The sequence below is a fragment of the Sporisorium graminicola genome, chromosome SGRAM_11 (genome assembly GCF_005498985.1).
Source record: "Sporisorium graminicola strain CBS 10092 chromosome SGRAM_11, whole genome shotgun sequence".
NCBI classification, from domain to species: domain Eukaryota; kingdom Fungi; phylum Basidiomycota; class Ustilaginomycetes; order Ustilaginales; family Ustilaginaceae; genus Sporisorium; species Sporisorium graminicola.
Window position 1 is genome coordinate 160,669 of NC_043721.1, and position 18,699 is coordinate 179,367.

Here is an 18,699-nt window from a genome sequence, read left to right on the forward strand (position 1 = left end):
GTGTCTTGTTAGCTTGTAAGCTCTGAGCTGCGATGGATAACAGGTCCGCCACTTGACCATCAGAAAGAAAGAACTGAAGAGTGAAAAATTCGTGTTCAAAATGAAGTCCAAAATGAAGTCCAAAAAAGGCAACCAATCGCCCTTGCAGAGAGTGTCATCCGGCGAGAATGGAACCTGAGTCGACAGCGTATCGGCGTTCTTCAGGACACGAGTGTGGCTGAACATCACGAAGGCTCGGTAGCACCAAGGGTAGCAAGCGCTAGAGGACGCATGAAGATGGTTTATAAGCCTAAGGCCCGATCTGCTGCAATCAAGGAGGGCACGCTAACAGGGTTCAAGCCGCATCGGGGTATAGCCGATCTCTGCTGACGCGATTCGAGGCGGAGGTGAGGGTCGACGAAATCCAGATCAAAACAGACCAGGCGCGCGTCCAGTCCATTTTGGACAAACAGGCACAAAGCGAGTCAGCGGGCGACTGCCTTCTGAGAGCGAACCACGGGAGACAGGTGTTTCGCTTGGGAGGCCAGACGTCCTCGCGGTCCCTTGATTGATGGGATCACAGCTGAGCGCTCATCGTGCTCCCGATGGCTCAAATCAGCAAAACCCTCGCCCGGCAAACGGACAAGACAACAAGGATCAAGGCTCTCTCTCCACAAGCCTCGACATGGCCAAAATCTGGTCGCCAAACACTTGCCTTTCATCCATCGTCTCGCTTTGCCCCTTCTTTACCCTACACAAACCACACCGCCACCTGCTTCATCACCATCTCTAAGGGTCGCAGCTTTCGTCATTGCCGTTCTTCACCTTGTCGATCACCTATGTGTGTCGTACGACCCTCATCCACTTAGCTGCGTTGGTGACGAAGGCGAACCCTGGCCCAACACCACATCGCATCCGCACTTTGGTCTACCTCGAGCCATACCAGCGTTGAACTACTGCGACTAGACTCCAGAGACGCTCTTCACTGTCCACGAACCTGGCTTCGATCTATCGCATGCGTAGCCCATCCGTTGCTACCACCGACAAACAAGGGGGACAAGAAGGTCTTTACAGCAGCGCTTACTAGGCAGGGTCCCATTCTGGGTAGCGCTCATCGCTCGCACCACATTCTCTAGCTTCACAAGACTCGCTTCGGGGAAACCAGACGCGTTCGCCAACAACTCGACAAAGAAGCCCAACGCAAAGTGCCCCGATACCGAGCCACCGGCTGCAGAAACAAACAGAGACAAAGGCGGCTTCTGTCGCATCAGTTCGCGCCTCGCCATGTACAACACCGAATTCGGTCGGCGATTGCGCAGCCAGAGCTCGGGCGGCTCGACCCCCTCCTCCTCAAAGCGAGAAAGCAGGACAACCGATGCGTTGCTCGGCTCTGCCACCGACAGGCTTCTAGCTGGGCCTTCATCAAGGATGTCCACCTCTCCCATCTCAATCCCCAGCTCATCTAGAGACGCGGCGCGAAAAACGAGTGCTCACCGATCTTCCAGCTTGACCAATCTGGCAGGCACATCTCGCGGCGAATCCTCACGGTCAGCAATGTCGGCCTCTTCTAGCAGCAGCATCAAGTCATCGTCGCCATCCAAGAAGCTTCTCACCGGCAGCTACGTCGACAGATACATTCCACAAAGGGATGGGACAGATCTACACACTGCGTATCAACTCATCGGCGATGACCCAGCCACTCCACACCGACACAAGCGCAAGATCGCCGTTGATACAGACGCACAAAAGGAAGAAGCCAACCAAGCCTTCTCATCCCTGTTATCGTCTGAGCTGTTCGGGGCAGACGCAGGTGTCAACACTTCACCAAGCCGCGCACAGCGTGCCAATGGGTTCACCAACTTTGCGTCCAGCTCTTCCTCTTCTGTACACACCAGTGGCGGTTCGTCTGCTACGCGCCACTCTAGCCACACCGGCCTCGCTTCGCCAGCAACTCCCACCAAGAGAAATCTGTTCAGCTACAGCCCTTCTCATAGCCGCACACCCGGTCGTAGCGGCTCCGGCATGGGCAGAGTCGTCGATTTTGGCATCGCGGACGATGAGCTAGGAGCAAGTGGATCACGCACTGGTGGTCTCTTTGGAGGTCTTGCATCGCATTCCGTCGAAACGCTCGACTCGCCTAACCATCGCGCCTACAGCTTGTCGCCAGTCAAGCCTGAGAGTCGAAGCCTCTTGCTCAGTCCGCGCAAGCCGGCCCGTGTGCTGAGCAAGGTGCCGTACAAGGTGCTCGATGCGCCAGATCTTGCCAACGACTTCTACCTAAACCTCGTCGACTGGTCCAGCAAGAACGTACTCGGAGTTGGGCTCGGGACATGTGTCTATCTGTGGTCTGCCACCAACTCGTCCGTCACCAAGCTGTGCGACCTCAAAGAGTACGGCAACGATGTGGTCACTGGGCTGAATTGGGCCAACTCTGGCAATCACTTGGCCATCGGAACGCAAAAAGGCCTCGTTCAGATTTGGGACGTGGAAAAGCAAAAGCTGCTTCGCACCATGCGCGGACACACGCAGCGCGTCGGCTCGCTGGCGTGGAACGAGGTGATCTTGACGTCAGGATCGCGCGACAGAGTCATCTACCACCGCGACGTGCGCGCTCCCGACCAGCACATCCGCACGTTGCGAGCCCACCGGCAAGAGGTGTGCGGTCTCAAGTGGAATACCGAGACGAACCAGCTGGCGAGCGGTGGCAACGATAACCGCCTCATCGTGTGGGATGCGCTCAACGAGACACCGCTGCACCGATTCACACAGCATACGGCGGCGGTGAAAGCGATTGCGTGGAATCCGCACCAGCAGGGCATTTTGGCGTCCGGAGGAGGAACGGTGGACATGAAGATCCGCTTCTGGAACGCAAGCACGGGTCAAATGCTCAACGAGGTGGACACGGGGAGCCAGGTGTGCAACTTGATGTGGAGCAAGACGGCCAACGAGCTGATCAGCACGCACGGATACTCGGGCGGCGCAATCCAGAACCAGATCCAGGTGTGGAAATATCCGTCCATGCAGCAGATTGCGACGCTGACGGGGCACACGATGCGAGTGCTCTACCTCTCCATGAGCCCGACCGGCGATACGATTGTGACGGGCGCGGGCGACGAGACGTTGCGATTCTGGGATCTCAACACGTCGCACCGGGCGCAACACGACAAGCGGCGCGAGGCCAACGCTTTCAACCCGTTCGCCAAGCTGCGATAGTGACCGAGCACACGGACCCTAAGCTCATAGTGTGTTTACTGTGTCTAGACTGCTTTCATCTATATACCAATGATACCTGTCTTCTTCAGAGATTATTCGACGTGCTGACACGGCGTATGGTAGCGTGTACAATTGGATGCTGCCGGGGCATTGCGATGCTTCCCAGAGCCTTGGTCAGCAACCGGCGACTGAGGATGGATGCGAACGCAGATCGCCAATCATGGTTTGTGGTAAAGCAAAGCCGGCCAAGGCGAATGTACGAATGCGTCTCGGTGGACACGGACGGGCTCGCCTCACTATCGAACTGGAGTTCCATTGTGGTCTTAGACTGCTGCATGCAACCGACAGCCGCCGCCGCCGACGCTGCTGCTGACGAAGGCTAATTTTTTTCCGTCGAGTTTTTAGTCATTTTTCTTCGAATATCTTATTGTCAAAAGGCACTCAGCTCAGCTCCTCTCTCTGAGACTGGAAGCTGGAAGCTGGGAAAATCCACACGGATCGGAATGTCTCCGCTCAGCTGTGCGAATGGCGCATAATGACGACGGCGAGCAAGGCAAATCCGATAAATGAAGATCAGGAGATGGCTTCGATGCATGTCAGCCTTGGCGGCCTTCCAAGCTTGCGTCGTTTGAAGCCTCTTACTGGATCGGCCACAGTTCTGAGTTGCACCCTCTTTCTCCACGGCGGTACGCTTTTGTTTGCTTTCAGGCTAGCATGCCGTTGCCGTTGACAGAAATAGTTGGATCGGCTCGCGTGTTCCTGCTTTAATCCACTATGGGCTCGGCTACGTGCGGAACGGCTTGTTAGCCTGTCGACCCTTACCAACCGCTTTTTCTTTGCTCTCTTTTTCCCGTGGCCAATCTCGCACACGAGACAACGAACGCTCATTGTCCGGATCGAGCGATCTAGAAGCCTTTTCCTTCTCCTCTCTTGCCTGCGTGGGCACTCAGCTGTCAAAAAGGGCTCTAGCTAGCAGGCTGGCCCGCTCGCTCGAGTCGCTGATGGAAGAGGGTTTGCCGGAGACTGACCGACAGTGACCCTCGTTCTCCGTTTTTCAATCTGTCTTTCAGACTTGGCTGACCTACAACAGTCCCCTCGAAAAAGATTCCGATGACATACATGCCTTTGAGAGCGGTTGCTTGATCTGCCTGTGCTTCCTTTCTCTCCCCGTCATCCTTTCTTCGTTCTTCTTTCGACATCCCGAGCAGCCCGACGTAGAGCGTCGACCGATCCTCTCCTTATACCCTTGGGCCGTTCGACGTTGACAAGGTCGACAAAGAGACCGCATACAGGCTAGCTAGCGCGCGGCTTTCGACCGCTGCACAGAGGCATACAAGGGCGAGCAGGCTCCCGGGTCGATAGACGACTACCCAAGGAGCTACTGGCGTGATTCAGCTGCCTGTCCAAGCCATGCGGACGGATGCCGAACACAGCAGTGTCGTCGAGGTAGAATCGACCCACGCCCCGACAACCATCCCGGAAGAGCCGACGCCTGTCTCGCCAGCGTCACCTGCCATCCCCGTCGATGTGGGGCCAGAAGCATCCGAAGCAGCGCGGCAAGCACAATCGAGTGCCCTGCCAGAACAGCCGAAACAACCAGCGGGCCGCTTCATCGAAAACATCTCGTCGGACGGATCCCGCGCTTCCGCCGAAGATGAGGCTGCGACCGAGTCCAATGCAGCTGCAGCAACTGCGCCCGGCGGCGTTCCTGAGGCAGAGATGAAGCAAGCACGCTCTTCCAAGCCAACCTCGAACGTCTTTCGTCGAGTCTCCGCAAAGAAAGGCGCTCAAACCAGCAAAGCGGATGCGAGGGCGTCGTCCTCACAGTCTCAGCGGCCGGCCAGCGGCAACGAACATCACGTCTCGCCAAGCACCGAAAGCAGCACGCAGAAGGCCAGTCCGCATCCCAACGATCTCAGTTCGTCTTCCGACGAAGGTGCTCGCCACTTCAGAGCGTTCAAGAAGATCAAGGGTGAAACCTCAGATGATCATGCGGCGACGCACGATTCCGTCGACCCAGAAAACAAAGACGACGAAGACGATGATGACGAGGAAGAGCATCCTATCTTGGATGCCCTCTACCCTCTGTCCCACTTCATCGGCTACCGCCCGCTTTCGCACCCTCACACGCCGGCCGAGCGTCGTCGAACATCCAAGCATCCCAAGTTTAACCGATTCCACTACATCTGCGGCCGCATCTTCAGCTTTGGCCTTCCGGTGTCGGGCAACTCGGGCGAGATTGCAAGGTATCGCCATCCATATACGGGTGAGATCGAGTTGGTGCGCATGTACAAGGACCAGGTGGGCGCCAAAATCATCAATTCGATCCACTCGGTCATTGCTGCCTGGGTCGTCATCGCCCTACTCGCACTCGTCAGTCGATCGCGTTTCCATCGCGCGCATGATGCTCCTCTCGTCATTGGTGCATTCGCAACCGAAGCTGTCGTCACCTTCTTTGCGTTTCGAACTCCACTGGCTCAGCCCAAGAACATTCTGATGGGAAACACCATCTCGGCCGTGATCGGTGTGGCCATGGAAAAGGCGTTCGCAGACACACGATACAGCGTCGACGCCATCTATGGTATCGATTGGGCCGTGGCGGCCACTTCGGTCGCCGTAGCCGTGTTTGCGATGCAGATCTTTGGATTCACTCATCCGCCCGGTGCAGCGATCGCGCTTTTGGCCATTACAGATCCGAAGACACATCAGCTGTATTGGTGGCTCATCCCCATTGTCATCATCAATTCGCTCATTGTCATTGGCTGGGCGCTCTTGATCAACAATGTCGGTGGAAGAAGGTATCCGGAGAACTGGTTCTACTCGAACGCATTTTCCGAACCGCCCGTCATCGGTCCGGAAAAGCTGCCGTTCAGCAATTCGCCGTTCCATCCACCGCCTTCTCGACACGGGCAGAAGAGAAAGCGAGGAAAGAAGGACGAGAAGGAGGAGGAAAAAGGGTTCTACAGAGTGCCTGATTCTGGTGTCAAGATTTCTCAAGGGTTTGGCTCGTCGGCAGCAAAGGCTCAGCCGGAGCCGCAGCCCAAGCCGACTGTCGCTGCCGCCTCGAGCGATGCATCGCACAACGTGGGTGAGGCAGGGAGGGTTCGTCACGAGGAGCAATCCAACTTGCCAGCTGTAGCTGGGGCGCGTCAGTCTCTTGGTGTAGCTGCAAGCGGGGCGGGGCGGGCGGGCGGGGAGGATGGGAGGATTACGAGAGCTTCAGAGGTGACCAAAGTCGAATCGACTGACGAGGCAACTGTTGCGCAACCGCAGCCGAACCAGGGTAGTGCTGCGGCGACACAGCAGCAGTCTGCCGCTCCAGCTTCGGCAGTTCCGCCTGCGGTTGCGCCCGTTGCCACGACTGCGCCGACTGAAGAGGCGACTGCATCGGTCGCGCCCAATGCGTCGCCATCGACTGCCCCAGCCGCACCAGCTAACACCACGGATGTCAAGTCTCGCATGATCGAGACTGACGCAACCATGGTGGCGAGAAACAATTCCAAGGGTAGTAAGAGGAGCAGAAGGTCGATCGTGGTGCACGTCAACGAGAATAGGAGGCACTCGGACGCTTCAGGCAAGGCTCCGCCGGTGCCTGCAGTGCAGTGGCGAAACACCTAAATTGGCGCTGTTCGAGATAGGGCGTCGAGGTTGGGCACCAGTGGATAGCCTGCTAGAGCCCCCTCTGTAGATGCAACATGTACCTCTGTTTCTAGCAACATTGTGATCGTAGAGCTGCGAGCCTCCACGGAAAAGTGTGCCGTGTGAGTTGAGAGAATCAGCTGTGAGATGAGCGGATGCGGGCGAATTGGGCAAGTGAAGGCAAGTGAAAATGGCTCGAATGCTGGAGCAAAAGGTATAAGTACAGAGATGCGTGAGGCGGGTGAAGAGCAGATCAAGAGAACTCTAGCGACGTCCACGGCGCATGAGACCTGCAATGGCGATGCTCGCTACGGCAGCAGCACCGCCGATCAGTGCCATACCAATGTAGCCCTCTGTGCGCAACGCAAGTGGACAAGACGGAGGACGGGGAGAAGAGCAATGCGGTCAGCATGTCAGCGTTCGTGCCAAAGGAATGTCTCAACGGTAGCTTGCTGTGCGTACTCACCTCGGGCGACGCCCTTCTCGATGAGTTGGTTCAGACTTTGCGCTTGAAGGTTGTTGGGTTCGCGTTCGATGAGGAGTGCTAGAGCAATGAGGAGATAAGAGCATGGAGGAGAGGGTGAAAGGGTCAGTTTGGCGATACGAGCAGACAAATCGGATCAGAAGTCAAGCTTGGACTCACCATTGAACCTTCGGGCCTCGTCGTAGTTGCCCATCTTGTAGTGTCCGAGCGAGAGGTAGTACAGGCACTCTCGTCTTCTTGGTGGATCGGATCGGTAGATTTCTGTGATTTGGGAGCGTGCAGCCATTGGGATGTTGCGTGAGCTCCGACATCGCTCCTAGTCAGCAGTAGATGAGATGCGATGAGAACTTACCCGTCAGAAGACCCACGCCGATGCTCATATCGGCTCTTTGCTTGCTCTTGACGAGACCCCACGCATAGTTGAACTTGGTCTGTGTGGTGACATGTCCTGCGGCCAGTTCGGATTCGTACTGCGACTTGAGCACCTGTAGCTCCGAGGGCGAGAGTGAGGTCTCTGCGTCTGCTGCGTAAGGGAGCGACATTGCGTGTGTGAGTGTGTGCGACGACCGAGATGTGTGCAGGATGGTGGCGGCGAGAGAAGAAAACGGTACTTCGGCATCCCTTTCAACCGCGGCAGCACCGAAATCTTGTCAGGCTGTGCAGCTCAGTCGAGAGCCGACTGGAAAGAAAGGAGATGTTAGAGTGTCAGGTCGGGAAGGGATCCGTGCGCCTTTTCCAACTAAAGCAGCTCGGCACTGGCGAAGTGAAGCAGAATTGCACAGTGTAGCAGCACACGGCCATCGAGCGGGAGCAGCCTCACAGCAGTGTGGATCTGGAATTGGATGGCTCAGCAAGTGGAGAATTCCCTCATTCGCTTAGACGCATCGATATCCTTGATCCGATCGTTAGCGCATCCATCATCCTTTATATCTCCCATTCGCTGCCATGGATACCGAAGAGGATACCTTCACTTCGGTCACATGGGAGAACCGTGACACCTCGTCGGGCTCCCAACCCGTCTTTTCCAGCACCCCCTCCTTCAGCAACAACAATGCCATCGCAGGTCCATCTCACTTGGGTCCCTCTTCCTCTGCAAACGCACTCGCCCGCGACGTTCATGCATCGGACGATCCAACCCAGCTCTCCTGGGCTGGCTACCTCATGGTCCAAGTCCTCGAGCCACGCAAAGAACTCGAGGGTCAGAAAGATGCCTTCATCAGCTACGGCATCCGCGCCGAGACCAACCTTGCTCACTTCTCCCGCACCTACATGGCCACCCGTCGCCGCTTCAACGACTTTACTTTCCTTCGCGAAGGTCTCAAGCGAGACTTCCCCGCTTGTGTCGTGGCGCCATTACCAGACAAGCATCGACTCGAGTACTTGACTGGCGATCGTTTCAGCCCCGAGTTTATCGAGCGACGCACGCAAGACCTGCAGCTCTTCCTTGAGCGCATCTGTCGCCATCCTACGCTGCAACGTAGTCAGCTCCTTCGCAGCTTCTTGGAGAGCGCCGAATGGCAAGTCGATATGCATGCGCACAACTCGTCGCACAGCGGCTCCAATTCGGCATCCGGTGCCTCGGCGCTCATCTCAGGATCGCAGGTTGAAAATGCCGGCCCGCCGAGCTTGCTAGACAGCCTCAGCGATCATTTCCTCAACGCCTTTTCCAAGGTACGCAAACCCGACGAACGTTTTGAAGAAATCAGAGAGAGCATCGACAAGCTCGAAGAAGGTCTGGCAGGTACAGAAAGGGTGCTCTCGCGCAACAGGAATCGCATAGCTGGTAAGTGTGGCTTTCGTCTCCGTCTGTCTCTCCCCGTTTCCCCCGTTTCCCCCGGTTCCACCTTCTTCCACCTTCGTCCAACACCATGACTCGTCCGTAACACCGCAATCTGACACTGAAACACATATGTGATGCCGCGTGCGCATGCTGACCTCGCTCCTAGCTCTGCCGTTTGGCGACGTCTATGCTCCCCAACTCGGAACCGCCCTTGAAGATTTGTCGACTGACTACGAGGATTTCGCTACAAGCATCGAGGGGCTGGGCTATCTCGAGAGTGGCATCACCGAGCCGCTCAACAAGTTCGCATCCGCCATGCTCGAGTTTGCTCGGCTGGAAAGAGTCACTGTAAGTTTGATACTACAACATCGTGCATCACAGCACAAGGCGAATAGGTCCCTTTTCCCCCATTCTTGCGGCAGCCTGCTGATTCCTGTCTCTCTCGCAACAGTCTGCAAAGTCAAGCGACGCTATGCTGTCGCAGATGCAAGCCCTGCTCTCGTACGCACGCTCGCACAAGTCTGTGCTCAAGCTGCGCGATACCAAGCAGGTCGATTTCGAGGAACTCACCGACTACCTCTCTGGCGTCGTCTCGGAGCGCGATCGTCTCGCCTCGCTCTCCTCCCCCTATGGCGCCGGCCACGGACACGGCGGTGTTAGGGGAGCTGGCATCTCGGGCTACCTCAAGGACAAGGTCGACCACCTGCGCGGGGTCGACGAAGAGCGCACACGCGTAGGACGCATGCAGAGGCTGGATGGCAAGATCAAGGAGCTGCAGGACGCCGTCACCAGCGCGCACGATACCAGCCAGGCTTTCAACGCCGAGGTCATGTCCGAGCATAGGATCTTCCATCTGGCTAAGGAGCAGGAGCTCAAGGACATCCTTGCGACCCATGCAGATGGCCAGATCGAGCTGTACTCGGGCTTGGTAGGGTTGTTTGACCAGTTGATTCCTCAGTTGGAGCGCATCCGGGTGGCGTAGACGCCGAAGTAATGCACGTGTTTCTACCGTTGACTTGAGTGGTGTGTGAGCGTGCGCTCTTTCTCTCAACCTCGACCTCTACCTATCCTTCTCCCTTCCTCTCTCGCGCGCGCAGTTCACACGATGCAATGGACAAAACAAAATTTTCTTTCTTGACGAAACACAACGAGAACCAGTGAAGGTGTGTGTGGCGCGGTAAGTTAGTGACTGCTTCAAATGGAAACGGCGCAGGTGTAAGGGGGAGGGATCGAACATATACAAGTGGCAAGATCGAGCTTTTCTTCTTCTTAGAACATGCCGGTCGGCTGCATATACATGCCGCCATTGAGGTTATTCGGATACCCACCGGCACCGCCCAAGCCGGTCACCCCGGCAGTGATGAGCTTCGGCGCGCCCAATCCACCAGGGCCGATGATGGGCGCATCTTCCTCCTCCTTCGCCTTGTCGCTGTCCTTCTTGGCGCGCTCGCGCACCTCCTTTTCGAGCTTCTTGAGCTTCTCGCTCTGGTCGCGCATGCTCTGCAGCTGGTACGGCATGGTAAAGTCGCCCAAGCCGTGTCGCCACGACAGCTCCATTACCACGTCCGGACGCACCAGGTCGTAGCACGCAAACAGCGTCGCCGCATAGCACTCCTTGTTGCCGATCTCGACAAAGTACTCGAGCAGCTCCTCGGCGACACTCTCCTGGCCCGAAACCGCCGCCGTCTCGATAGCGTCCCTGAACAGCTTGTCCGCCTTGGACAGCGCGATCGACTCGTCCCATCGCTCGTTCTTCTTGTACAGATGAGCGGCGAGTCGGCGGAACTCGAGCAGGTCGTGCTTCTCCAGACGCGACGCCAGCGAGATCGTGTCAAAGTTGTCAAATCCGTCGATGGAAGAGCGCAGCGTCTCGTAGTCCTCCTCCTCGATCAACAGATCGTTGTAGGCGTCGTTGACAGCCTCGAGGTTGTGGTGCTGCACCGACATGAGGTAGCTGCGGATGAGTGGCACGTTGTCGTTGTCCTTCTTCTTGAACATGCGTACCACCCTGCCGTGGTCAATCCTTTTGGCAAGCACGGTGAGCAGATCATTGAGCAACAGCGGGTGCTGCTCCAGATAGAACGTCAACGCACGGTAGTAGATCTCAACGTTGGCCACCTTGGGAAGGATCGCCTTGAACTGATCGTGCTCCCACGCAGCAGACGCGTGCTCCATGGTAGCGAGCGCAGCATTGTCCATCTCGTCGTACTTCGTGTACAGGTACACCAGCTCCGACCACAGATGGCACTGCTCGGCCACCTTAATGAGCTGCGGCAGGTTCGAGCGCGACCAGTACAGCTTGAGGTGCTCCATCAGACGATCGGGGCGGTACTTGGCGAGCGCAACACCGGTCTGCGTAAACACACCCATGTGGGCGCGCTCCAGTCCAAGCGCCTGCTCGAGTAAGTTGAGCAACTCGTCAAACAGACCCTCGGCCTCGTACGACCTGATCAGACCGGGCAGCTCCTCGGCGTGAGGGATGATGGCAAGACCGGCGATCTGCGACAGCTTAAACTCGCGCTTGCTGAGACAAGCCGCGTGCACCTGCTTCCACACGCTCGTGTTGCCGGCCTTGCGGGCAGCATCGACGGCACCCTGGTAGTCGCCCAGGTATACGAGCGTCGTGGCGAGACGCGCGTAGTTGGAGACGCTTGTAAAGAGCAGCTTGGCCGCCTCGTACAGCTCGTCGTTGAAGCACTTTTCACCGACGCTCAAGATGTCGGCCACATTTGTCATGCCCAGGAACTCCTCCATGTCGCCGAGACGGTTGGCCTTGGCAAGGCAGTAAGCGTACTCGGTGTCGATCTTGGGCTCGCGCGCCTTCTTGCGCGCCATCTGCAGATAACGGATGAGCTCCTCCTCGCGACCGGCGTGCTCGGCAATCTCGATGACCTCCTCGTAGTTGGAAGGGTCCTCGGCCTTGACGTACGCGTCGATGGCATCCTTGACACGCAGACCGTCGAGCTGCGCCTTACCAAGGCGCGACCAGATGGCAGGCTTGTTGAGCTTGTTGGCGTACTGCTGGCCACGGTCGATCGACACGACGTGCTCTACGAGAACGTTCATGGCATCCTCGTGCTGCTCGGCCTTGGAGTAGATGCGGAAGGCCTCTTCGTACAGGCCGTGGTCGATGGCAATCTTTGCAATCTCTTCGACGTCGTATCCGTCGAGGCGGTCGATGTAGTTCATCACCTTGCCCTTGTCGGTGCGGACGGCAGTGAGGAGCAGCAAGTTTTGCAGAGAGCGGTTGTCGCTGAACGCTGAGGGCTCGAGGATGATCTTCTCGAGCAGCTCGATGAGCTCGTGGGGCAAGTCTGCGGCCATGAACGCCTTGACGGTGGCAGAGACGTCGTCCGGGTTGGTCGACTCGGGAACAGCGGTCGAGGTGACCTGCTCGACAAGCTGGCGGCGGTGGACGTTGTCCGACGTCAGCACCTGAGCCCAAAGGTCAAGCTGACGACGCTTGACGAGGTAGCGAGCCTGGTGCTTGAACATCGAGTTGTCGTTGGTGATCGAGATGAGCTCATCGTCACAAAAGCCCTTAGCGTAGGCGATGTAGGCAAGGTAAGGGTCGCGCTTCTCGCAGTACTTGCCGACCACGCGAGGGTCGTACAGGTTGTTCTCCTTGAGGAAAGCCTCGGGATTGTTGTTGCTGTCGATCGCGATCTTGGCCATGGCGTTGTACAGAGGCTGGTCCTGCGAGCCAGCCTCGATCTTGGACTGGAGCCAGGGCAGGATGAGCTTGAGACGGTTGCGCTTCTCAACCTCCTCTACAAGCTCGTCGACAGGGATGGGGCCGGTGACAGACTGCAAAAGGTTCTTGATGACGCCCTCGTCGCAGTCGACATCCAAAAGACCTCCGATGACCTGGGGCGTGCGCGACGAGTTGACGCGCTGCACGTAGACCTCAATGAAGTTGATGAGCATGTTCTGGTAGAGGTAGAGCACCAAATCGTGCACAAAGTCGAAGCGGTCGCAGACAATGATAAGCGGAAGCTGGTCCGAGAGCTTGGCTTCTTTGAGGAAGTTCTTAACCTTTTCGGGGTTGTAGTAGTTGGACTCTCGGCAGATGCGCTCGACCTCTCGGATCTGACCGGTGCGCGTGGCGGCCTGGATGTACTTGAAGTGCACCTCGGGGTCAGTCGACAGGTTGACGACGGAGCCGAGATAGTAGTAAAGACCCTCGAATGACTTGAACGACTCAAATATCTCGATGAGCTTGACGGGGCCGAGCAGGTCCGAGTACTTGGTGGCGATCTGCACGACCACCTGGAGGTTCTGACGGATGTTGACCTTGAGCATCTCATGGAGACACTCGAGCGACTGCTCGACGGTGAGCTTTCCAAAGTAGTTGACGAGCCACTCGGCCTGGAGAAGGTTGGTGTGCACAACGACGCGTTTGATGTCGGCGTTGTCCTCGTAGTGCTCGAGGGCACGCTGGAGCAGACCCGCCTTCTCGCAGAGGTTGGCGATGCGGGGACGATCGTAGTGGGTAAACATCTCGTTGCCAAGGATAGCGTCGGCGACCTGAGGAGCGTTAACGAGGTTCATCTCGAGCAGACGCGTCTGGAGGTGAGCCTGCTCGGGCTTGTTGTCCTTGAGCGCGTCGAGGAGGAAGCTGGTGGCCTGCTGGATCATGTTCTGGCTCATGAAGATGTCGGTGACACGCTCAATGTCGACGAGAGGACCAGACTCGTCGCCGACCAAGCTGCTGGCAAACTCGGCACCCTTCTCTGGGTTGGTGCGGACAATGTGCTGGAGCAAGGCGGCATAGTCGGGGGTGTAGCCCACCTTCTTGGCATAGAGCACGATCTTGTCGAACTGACCCGTCTCGGCAAAGCAGGCGACCACCTTGTTGGGCACGTTGGCGCGGAGGTAGACGCTGAGGGCAAGGTTCATGTCGTGCTGACGGACAATGTCGCCCAGCTCTTCGCTGCATTCGATCTTGCTCTCCTTGAGCCACTTTTCGAGCAGGTGCTTTCGGCCCTGATTCAGTACAGGACGAGCGAGCTCGAGCGACTCAAACTTGTTGAGCGTTCCCTTTTCGAGGAGGATGCCAAAGTATTGGAGGATGGGCGAGAGGGTGCCGGGCTGGTTGGGTACCTGCTTGAACTGCTCGATGGTCTGGGACGTTCGGAGGATGCCGCGTGGCGAATTGGCGGCGATCTTGGCAGCTTCGCCGTACTGCCCAGTGGAGAAGAGCGAATGGAACTGCTGGAGGTACAGATCGTCGGCACCGGGGAGATCCCCGCGCGAGGCGAGCTTGAAGGCGAGTTCCGAATTGTTGAGCGTACGCAGAATGTAGGGGATAACCGTGTTCTCGTCGACTGAAACTGAAAGGACCTGACCCTTGCGGTTGATGCCGATAATGCCGCTGGTGGACTCGTGCTCAGCGGTGACAAAGATGGTGTCTCCAGAGATACGGTTCATGTAGATGCAGGCGCCGGACTCGAGGTCGTAAAGGTGGATGAAGCCGTACTTTGTGACGAGGTAGACGATGCCGTATCTCTTGCTGACCTGCATGGCGACGGGGAAGTCGTTGGTGGCCTCTGGTGGAAAGAAAACGTCGACGGCTTTCTTGGTGAAGGCGGGCTGTCCATTCTGGTGGTCGATCTCGACGACGTGGAGCTTTGCGCCGGTGGCAGTGCGATTGGCAAAGGTGAAGAGCTTGAAAGGGTTGGGAGCGGTGTCGGACTTGAGCTCTGCGAAAGCGGCGGCGTGTCCCTCGATGGGCTGCGAGACGCCGCGATCGCGCGAGTAGAGCTGCATGGAGCCTTTGACGCGGAACGCGTTGGGAGCGCCCGAGGTGTTGCCCGAGATACCGACGAGGACGAGCCATTTCTCATCTTGGCTTGCGCGGTAGTTGATGATCTGTGTACCTTGCAAGCTGACGTGACGATCAAAGACCTTTGCTGGCGCAGCTTCGCCTTCCATGGACCAATGGTATACTGCGGTTTCGGTGACAATGCCGAGGGTGGTGTCGCTGATCCACTTCCAGAAGGTGACGTCCTCTTGCATGAGATGCGACTTGACCTTGGATTTGGCTTCGATGTTGAAGATCTGGAGTTGCCGCGCGGATTTGAGAGCGATGATTTTCTGGACGGGGTTCATGATGGCCGAGTCGGCGGTGATTGGTCTCCTCATGACATCGCTGATGTCGTTGAGGTTGACAATGACGACCGAGTTCTGGCCGTTGAGGCTCTCGCGAACGCAGACAAAGTTCTCGGACTCGAGGGTGACGTTTGCGAACGAGATGCTCTCGGCAGCGATACCGACGTTGGTGAGCTGAACATGCTCGGAGAAATTGATGGGTTTGTCCGCCATGATGAACCGAGAGGTGGTGTAGCCCGACGAAGCGCGCTACGTTTTGTGAGTCAAAGGGTCTAGTGGTATAGCCGCGAGTGATCGTGCCAGCGGTCTGGACAGGAAGCTGGCAACGACCACGACCGAGTGCGAAGGTGGAATGCGAGGTATCGAGAGTGAAGGCTGTGGGCGCAAGGCGTGATGAGAGAAGTGGAAAGGAGAGGAAGGAAGAAAGGAAGAAAGAAGAATATACACAACGATGATGGTGAGGATATGGTAAGGATGGTGATCCAACCGTGAGCAGCGAGACAACAGCGCGAAGTCAAACGCACTGACAGCACCGAACCTTCTCGGGAGAGAGACGTGGCTCTCTCTCCCTCTCTCCCCCTCACGCAACACAGCACCGCACAGCACAGCACAGCATCGGACTGCCCTCGCTCCTCTCTCGCTCACTCGGTCATTGAAGGTGTGTTGCGCACAGGACACCCAACGCGCTCGCTGTCTCTCGCTCTCGCTCTTGCCTCGACACAGAGCGGGAGAGATCTTCCTGCTGCCTGCTGTGCTTGTGCCTCAAATTTTAAAAGGGAAACTTCAAATTTGTATTCACTCTCGACAGCGTGGCTTCAAAACCCCCCCTCTGGTGTTTGAATTTCCAAAATTGACGCGTTCTGTTGGACTCTCTGTTTGTCTGACTGACGGGCTGTCAGCTTGGCATGGGCTTTTCCAACTTTGCATGTTCGATCGGAGAGTGTTTCTCTCTGATGCTTGATCGAAAGTCTTTTCAACTTTGTATGGGCCGAGAAAGGGTTCTGAGCAAAGACGCGCGTCACCTTTTTGCTGCTCCACTTTCCAGCGTCTCGAAGTCGCTCAAGTCACTCAGCTCGACTGTCTCTCTGCGCACTCACGATTCGGCCACCTCTCGACAGCTCGACATCTGCAAGCATCTCTCTCTCTCTCTCTCCACGGTCAACACATCATCCTTCACTCTTCGACAAGCTGAGCCAGCTGTGAAATATCCTCCAGCTCAGCCCAGACAGAGAGACAGCTACCTCTTCTGGCGTCTCCACCATCCGATCCAATCTAGAGCTCGCACGCACCCGCCTTATCCACCATGGCGGACCCTACTCCATCGACATCCACGCAGCCTCCATCCGAGTCCGTCCTCTCATCCGATCCAGCCAAGGATCGTGCGCTCAAGGCGTACAAGCAGGCGCTCAAGCAGCACAATGAACTCTCCGAGAACCTCAAGAAGCTGCGCTTCGGCCTCAAGGACCTCGAAAAGGCGTACGACAAGACCGAAGACGATATCAAGGCCCTCCAATCCGTAGGCCAGATCATCGGTGAAGTGCTTAAACAGCTCGATGAAGAGCGCTATATCGTCAAGGCCTCGTCCGGTCCACGATACGTTGTCGGTATTCGTGCCAGCGTGCCCAAGCACAAGCTCAAGCAAGGCGTGCGAGTCTCGCTCGACATGACCACGCTCACCATCATGCGCATCTTGCCACGCGAAGTTGACCCGCTTGTGTACAACATGAGCATGGAAGATCCAGGCGCTGCTAGTTTTGCCGGTATTGGTGGTCTCTCGGACCAGATCCGCGAATTGCGAGAGGTCATCGAGCTGCCGTTGCTCAACCCGGAACTCTTCATGCGCGTCGGCATCAAGCCGCCAAAAGGTGTTCTTCTTTACGGACCGCCAGGAACGGGAAAGACGCTGCTCGCGCGTGCCGTCGCCAGCACGCTCGAAACCAACTTCCTCAAGGTCGTCTCGAGTGCCATTGTCGACAAGTACATCGGAGAGAGTGCACGTCTGATCCGCGAGATGTTCGGCTACGCAAAGGAGCACGAGCCATGCATCATCTTCATGGACGAGATCGACGCCATCGGTGGTCGACGTTTCAGCGAGGGCACCTCGGCCGACCGTGAGATCCAGCGAACCCTGATGGAGCTGCTCAACCAGATGGACGGCTTCGACTACCTCGGCAAGACCAAGGTTATCATGGCCACCAACCGTCCCGACACGCTCGACCCGGCTCTCATGCGCCCCGGTCGAATCGACCGCAAGATCGAAATCCCCCTTCCCAACGAACAGTCGCGCCTCGAAATCCTCAAGATTCACACAAAGCCAGTGGCCAAGAAGGAAGAGCTGGACTACGAGGCCATTGTCAAGCTCAGCGACGGCTTCAACGGCGCCGATTTGAGAAACGTGGCTACCGAGGCGGGCATGTTTGCCATCCGGGACGATAGGGACTACTGTGTCCAGGAAGACTTTATGAAGGCGGTGCGCAAGTTGCAAGAGGCAAAAAAGCACGAGTCCAAGATCGACTACAGCGCTGTCTAAGGCGCGGGCGAAGAGCAATTGCATTTCTCATCTATCAAACCATATTGCGGAAAGTTTGATGTACACGCACATGCGAAAGGGAGTGATTGAGAGCAGAAGAGAGAGGGGAAAAAAACGAAAGAAGCAAAAGTCCATTGAGGGTCAACCTAGCGGTGCAAAGACGAGACTAAGTAAGTTACATGCAAGTGTGGGGGAAGGGAGACAGTTGGATGCTAGTGGTCGACACAACAAGGGGAGAAACAAGCAATGCAATACGGTAAGGGAGAGTGTGTTAGAATGCTTTGGGAGGCATTGCCCGGAAGCTGTTCTTCGAGAGAGGCTGGGCTATGCGTTGAGGGTATTGCGACGACGACTTCAGTTGTCAAACTCAGCTTGAGCGAAAGCCTTGTTGATCTTTTCCTGAATAAGCTCGCCGAGGCTGTCCTGCTTCTGCTGCGGAACCACCTGCTCGCTAGCAGCACCGGCCGCATTGATGGTAAACTTGTTGCTGGCGTTCCCCGAGTCGCCCATCACGACCACAATGTAGTCCTGCCTCGTAGCAAGGTCGGCGGGCAAAGTGACGCTGGTCTGGCCGCCTTTGATGGCGAATCCATCCGCCAGGGTCCAGTGCAGGTTCTCACCGCCGCTTCCGTCCGCGGGCAGGTAGCCGAGCTTGATGGTGCCCTTGAGAGCTTCGGCCTCTGCTGGGATGTCGCTAACATCCCAAGTGACTGTGTACGTCTTTCCTGCCGTCCAGACGGAGTCCGAGGTTGGCGAGGTGATGTGCGGGTTGTAAACGATTCGCTTCTCCAGCTGCACCGAGTCTCTGCCGAACATCATGTTGTCCCAGTTGGTGCTTTCGTACTGACGCTTGAGCATCATCTCGGCATCCGAGGACGTGCCAAAGCTGGCGACGCCTGCTGGTGCCGACATGACCGACGAGACGAGCAGCGAGGCTGAAAGTAGGAGGGAAGAGAGCTGCAT

At 56.9% G+C, this 18,699-nt stretch overlaps 7 protein-coding genes across 7 annotated transcripts; 4 read left to right on the forward strand and 3 right to left on the reverse strand.

Moving 5' to 3' along the window:
• Positions 1–1,407: 1,407 nt before the first annotated feature.
• EX895_001354 (uncharacterized protein) lies at positions 1,408–3,192 on the forward strand (the record flags this gene model as incomplete). Its single annotated transcript, XM_029881953.1, has 1 exon — positions 1,408–3,192. One exon carries the CDS (start codon positions 1,408–1,410, stop codon positions 3,190–3,192), a length of 1,785 nt encoding a protein of 594 aa, XP_029741554.1.
• A 1,410-nt stretch (positions 3,193–4,602) lies between these two features.
• EX895_001355 (uncharacterized protein) lies at positions 4,603–6,810 on the forward strand (the record flags this gene model as incomplete). Its single annotated transcript, XM_029881954.1, has 1 exon — positions 4,603–6,810. One exon carries the CDS (start codon positions 4,603–4,605, stop codon positions 6,808–6,810), a length of 2,208 nt encoding a protein of 735 aa, XP_029741555.1.
• A 285-nt stretch (positions 6,811–7,095) lies between these two features.
• On the reverse strand, positions 7,096–7,857 carry EX895_001356 (uncharacterized protein; the record flags this gene model as incomplete). Its single annotated transcript, XM_029881955.1, has 4 exons — positions 7,096–7,184; positions 7,298–7,375; positions 7,475–7,576; positions 7,668–7,857. The coding sequence occupies 4 exons, from the start codon at positions 7,855–7,857 to the stop codon at positions 7,096–7,098; spliced, it is 459 nt and encodes a 152-aa protein (XP_029741556.1).
• Positions 7,858–8,260: 403 nt separating this feature from the next.
• On the forward strand, positions 8,261–10,077 carry EX895_001357 (uncharacterized protein; the record flags this gene model as incomplete). Its single annotated transcript, XM_029881956.1, has 3 exons — positions 8,261–9,098; positions 9,262–9,443; positions 9,547–10,077. 3 exons carry the CDS (start codon positions 8,261–8,263, stop codon positions 10,075–10,077), a joined length of 1,551 nt encoding a protein of 516 aa, XP_029741557.1.
• Positions 10,078–10,364: 287 nt separating this feature from the next.
• EX895_001358 (uncharacterized protein) lies at positions 10,365–15,419 on the reverse strand (the record flags this gene model as incomplete). The annotated part of the gene is made up of 1 exon (XM_029881957.1): positions 10,365–15,419. The coding sequence occupies one exon, from the start codon at positions 15,417–15,419 to the stop codon at positions 10,365–10,367; it is 5,055 nt and encodes a 1,684-aa protein (XP_029741558.1).
• Positions 15,420–16,509: 1,090 nt separating this feature from the next.
• On the forward strand, positions 16,510–17,736 carry EX895_001359 (uncharacterized protein; the record flags this gene model as incomplete). Its single annotated transcript, XM_029881958.1, has 1 exon — positions 16,510–17,736. The coding sequence occupies one exon, from the start codon at positions 16,510–16,512 to the stop codon at positions 17,734–17,736; it is 1,227 nt and encodes a 408-aa protein (XP_029741559.1).
• Positions 17,737–18,090: 354 nt separating this feature from the next.
• On the reverse strand, positions 18,091–18,699 carry EX895_001360 (uncharacterized protein; the record flags this gene model as incomplete). Its single annotated transcript, XM_029881959.1, has 1 exon — positions 18,091–18,699. One exon carries the CDS (start codon positions 18,697–18,699, stop codon positions 18,091–18,093), a length of 609 nt encoding a protein of 202 aa, XP_029741560.1.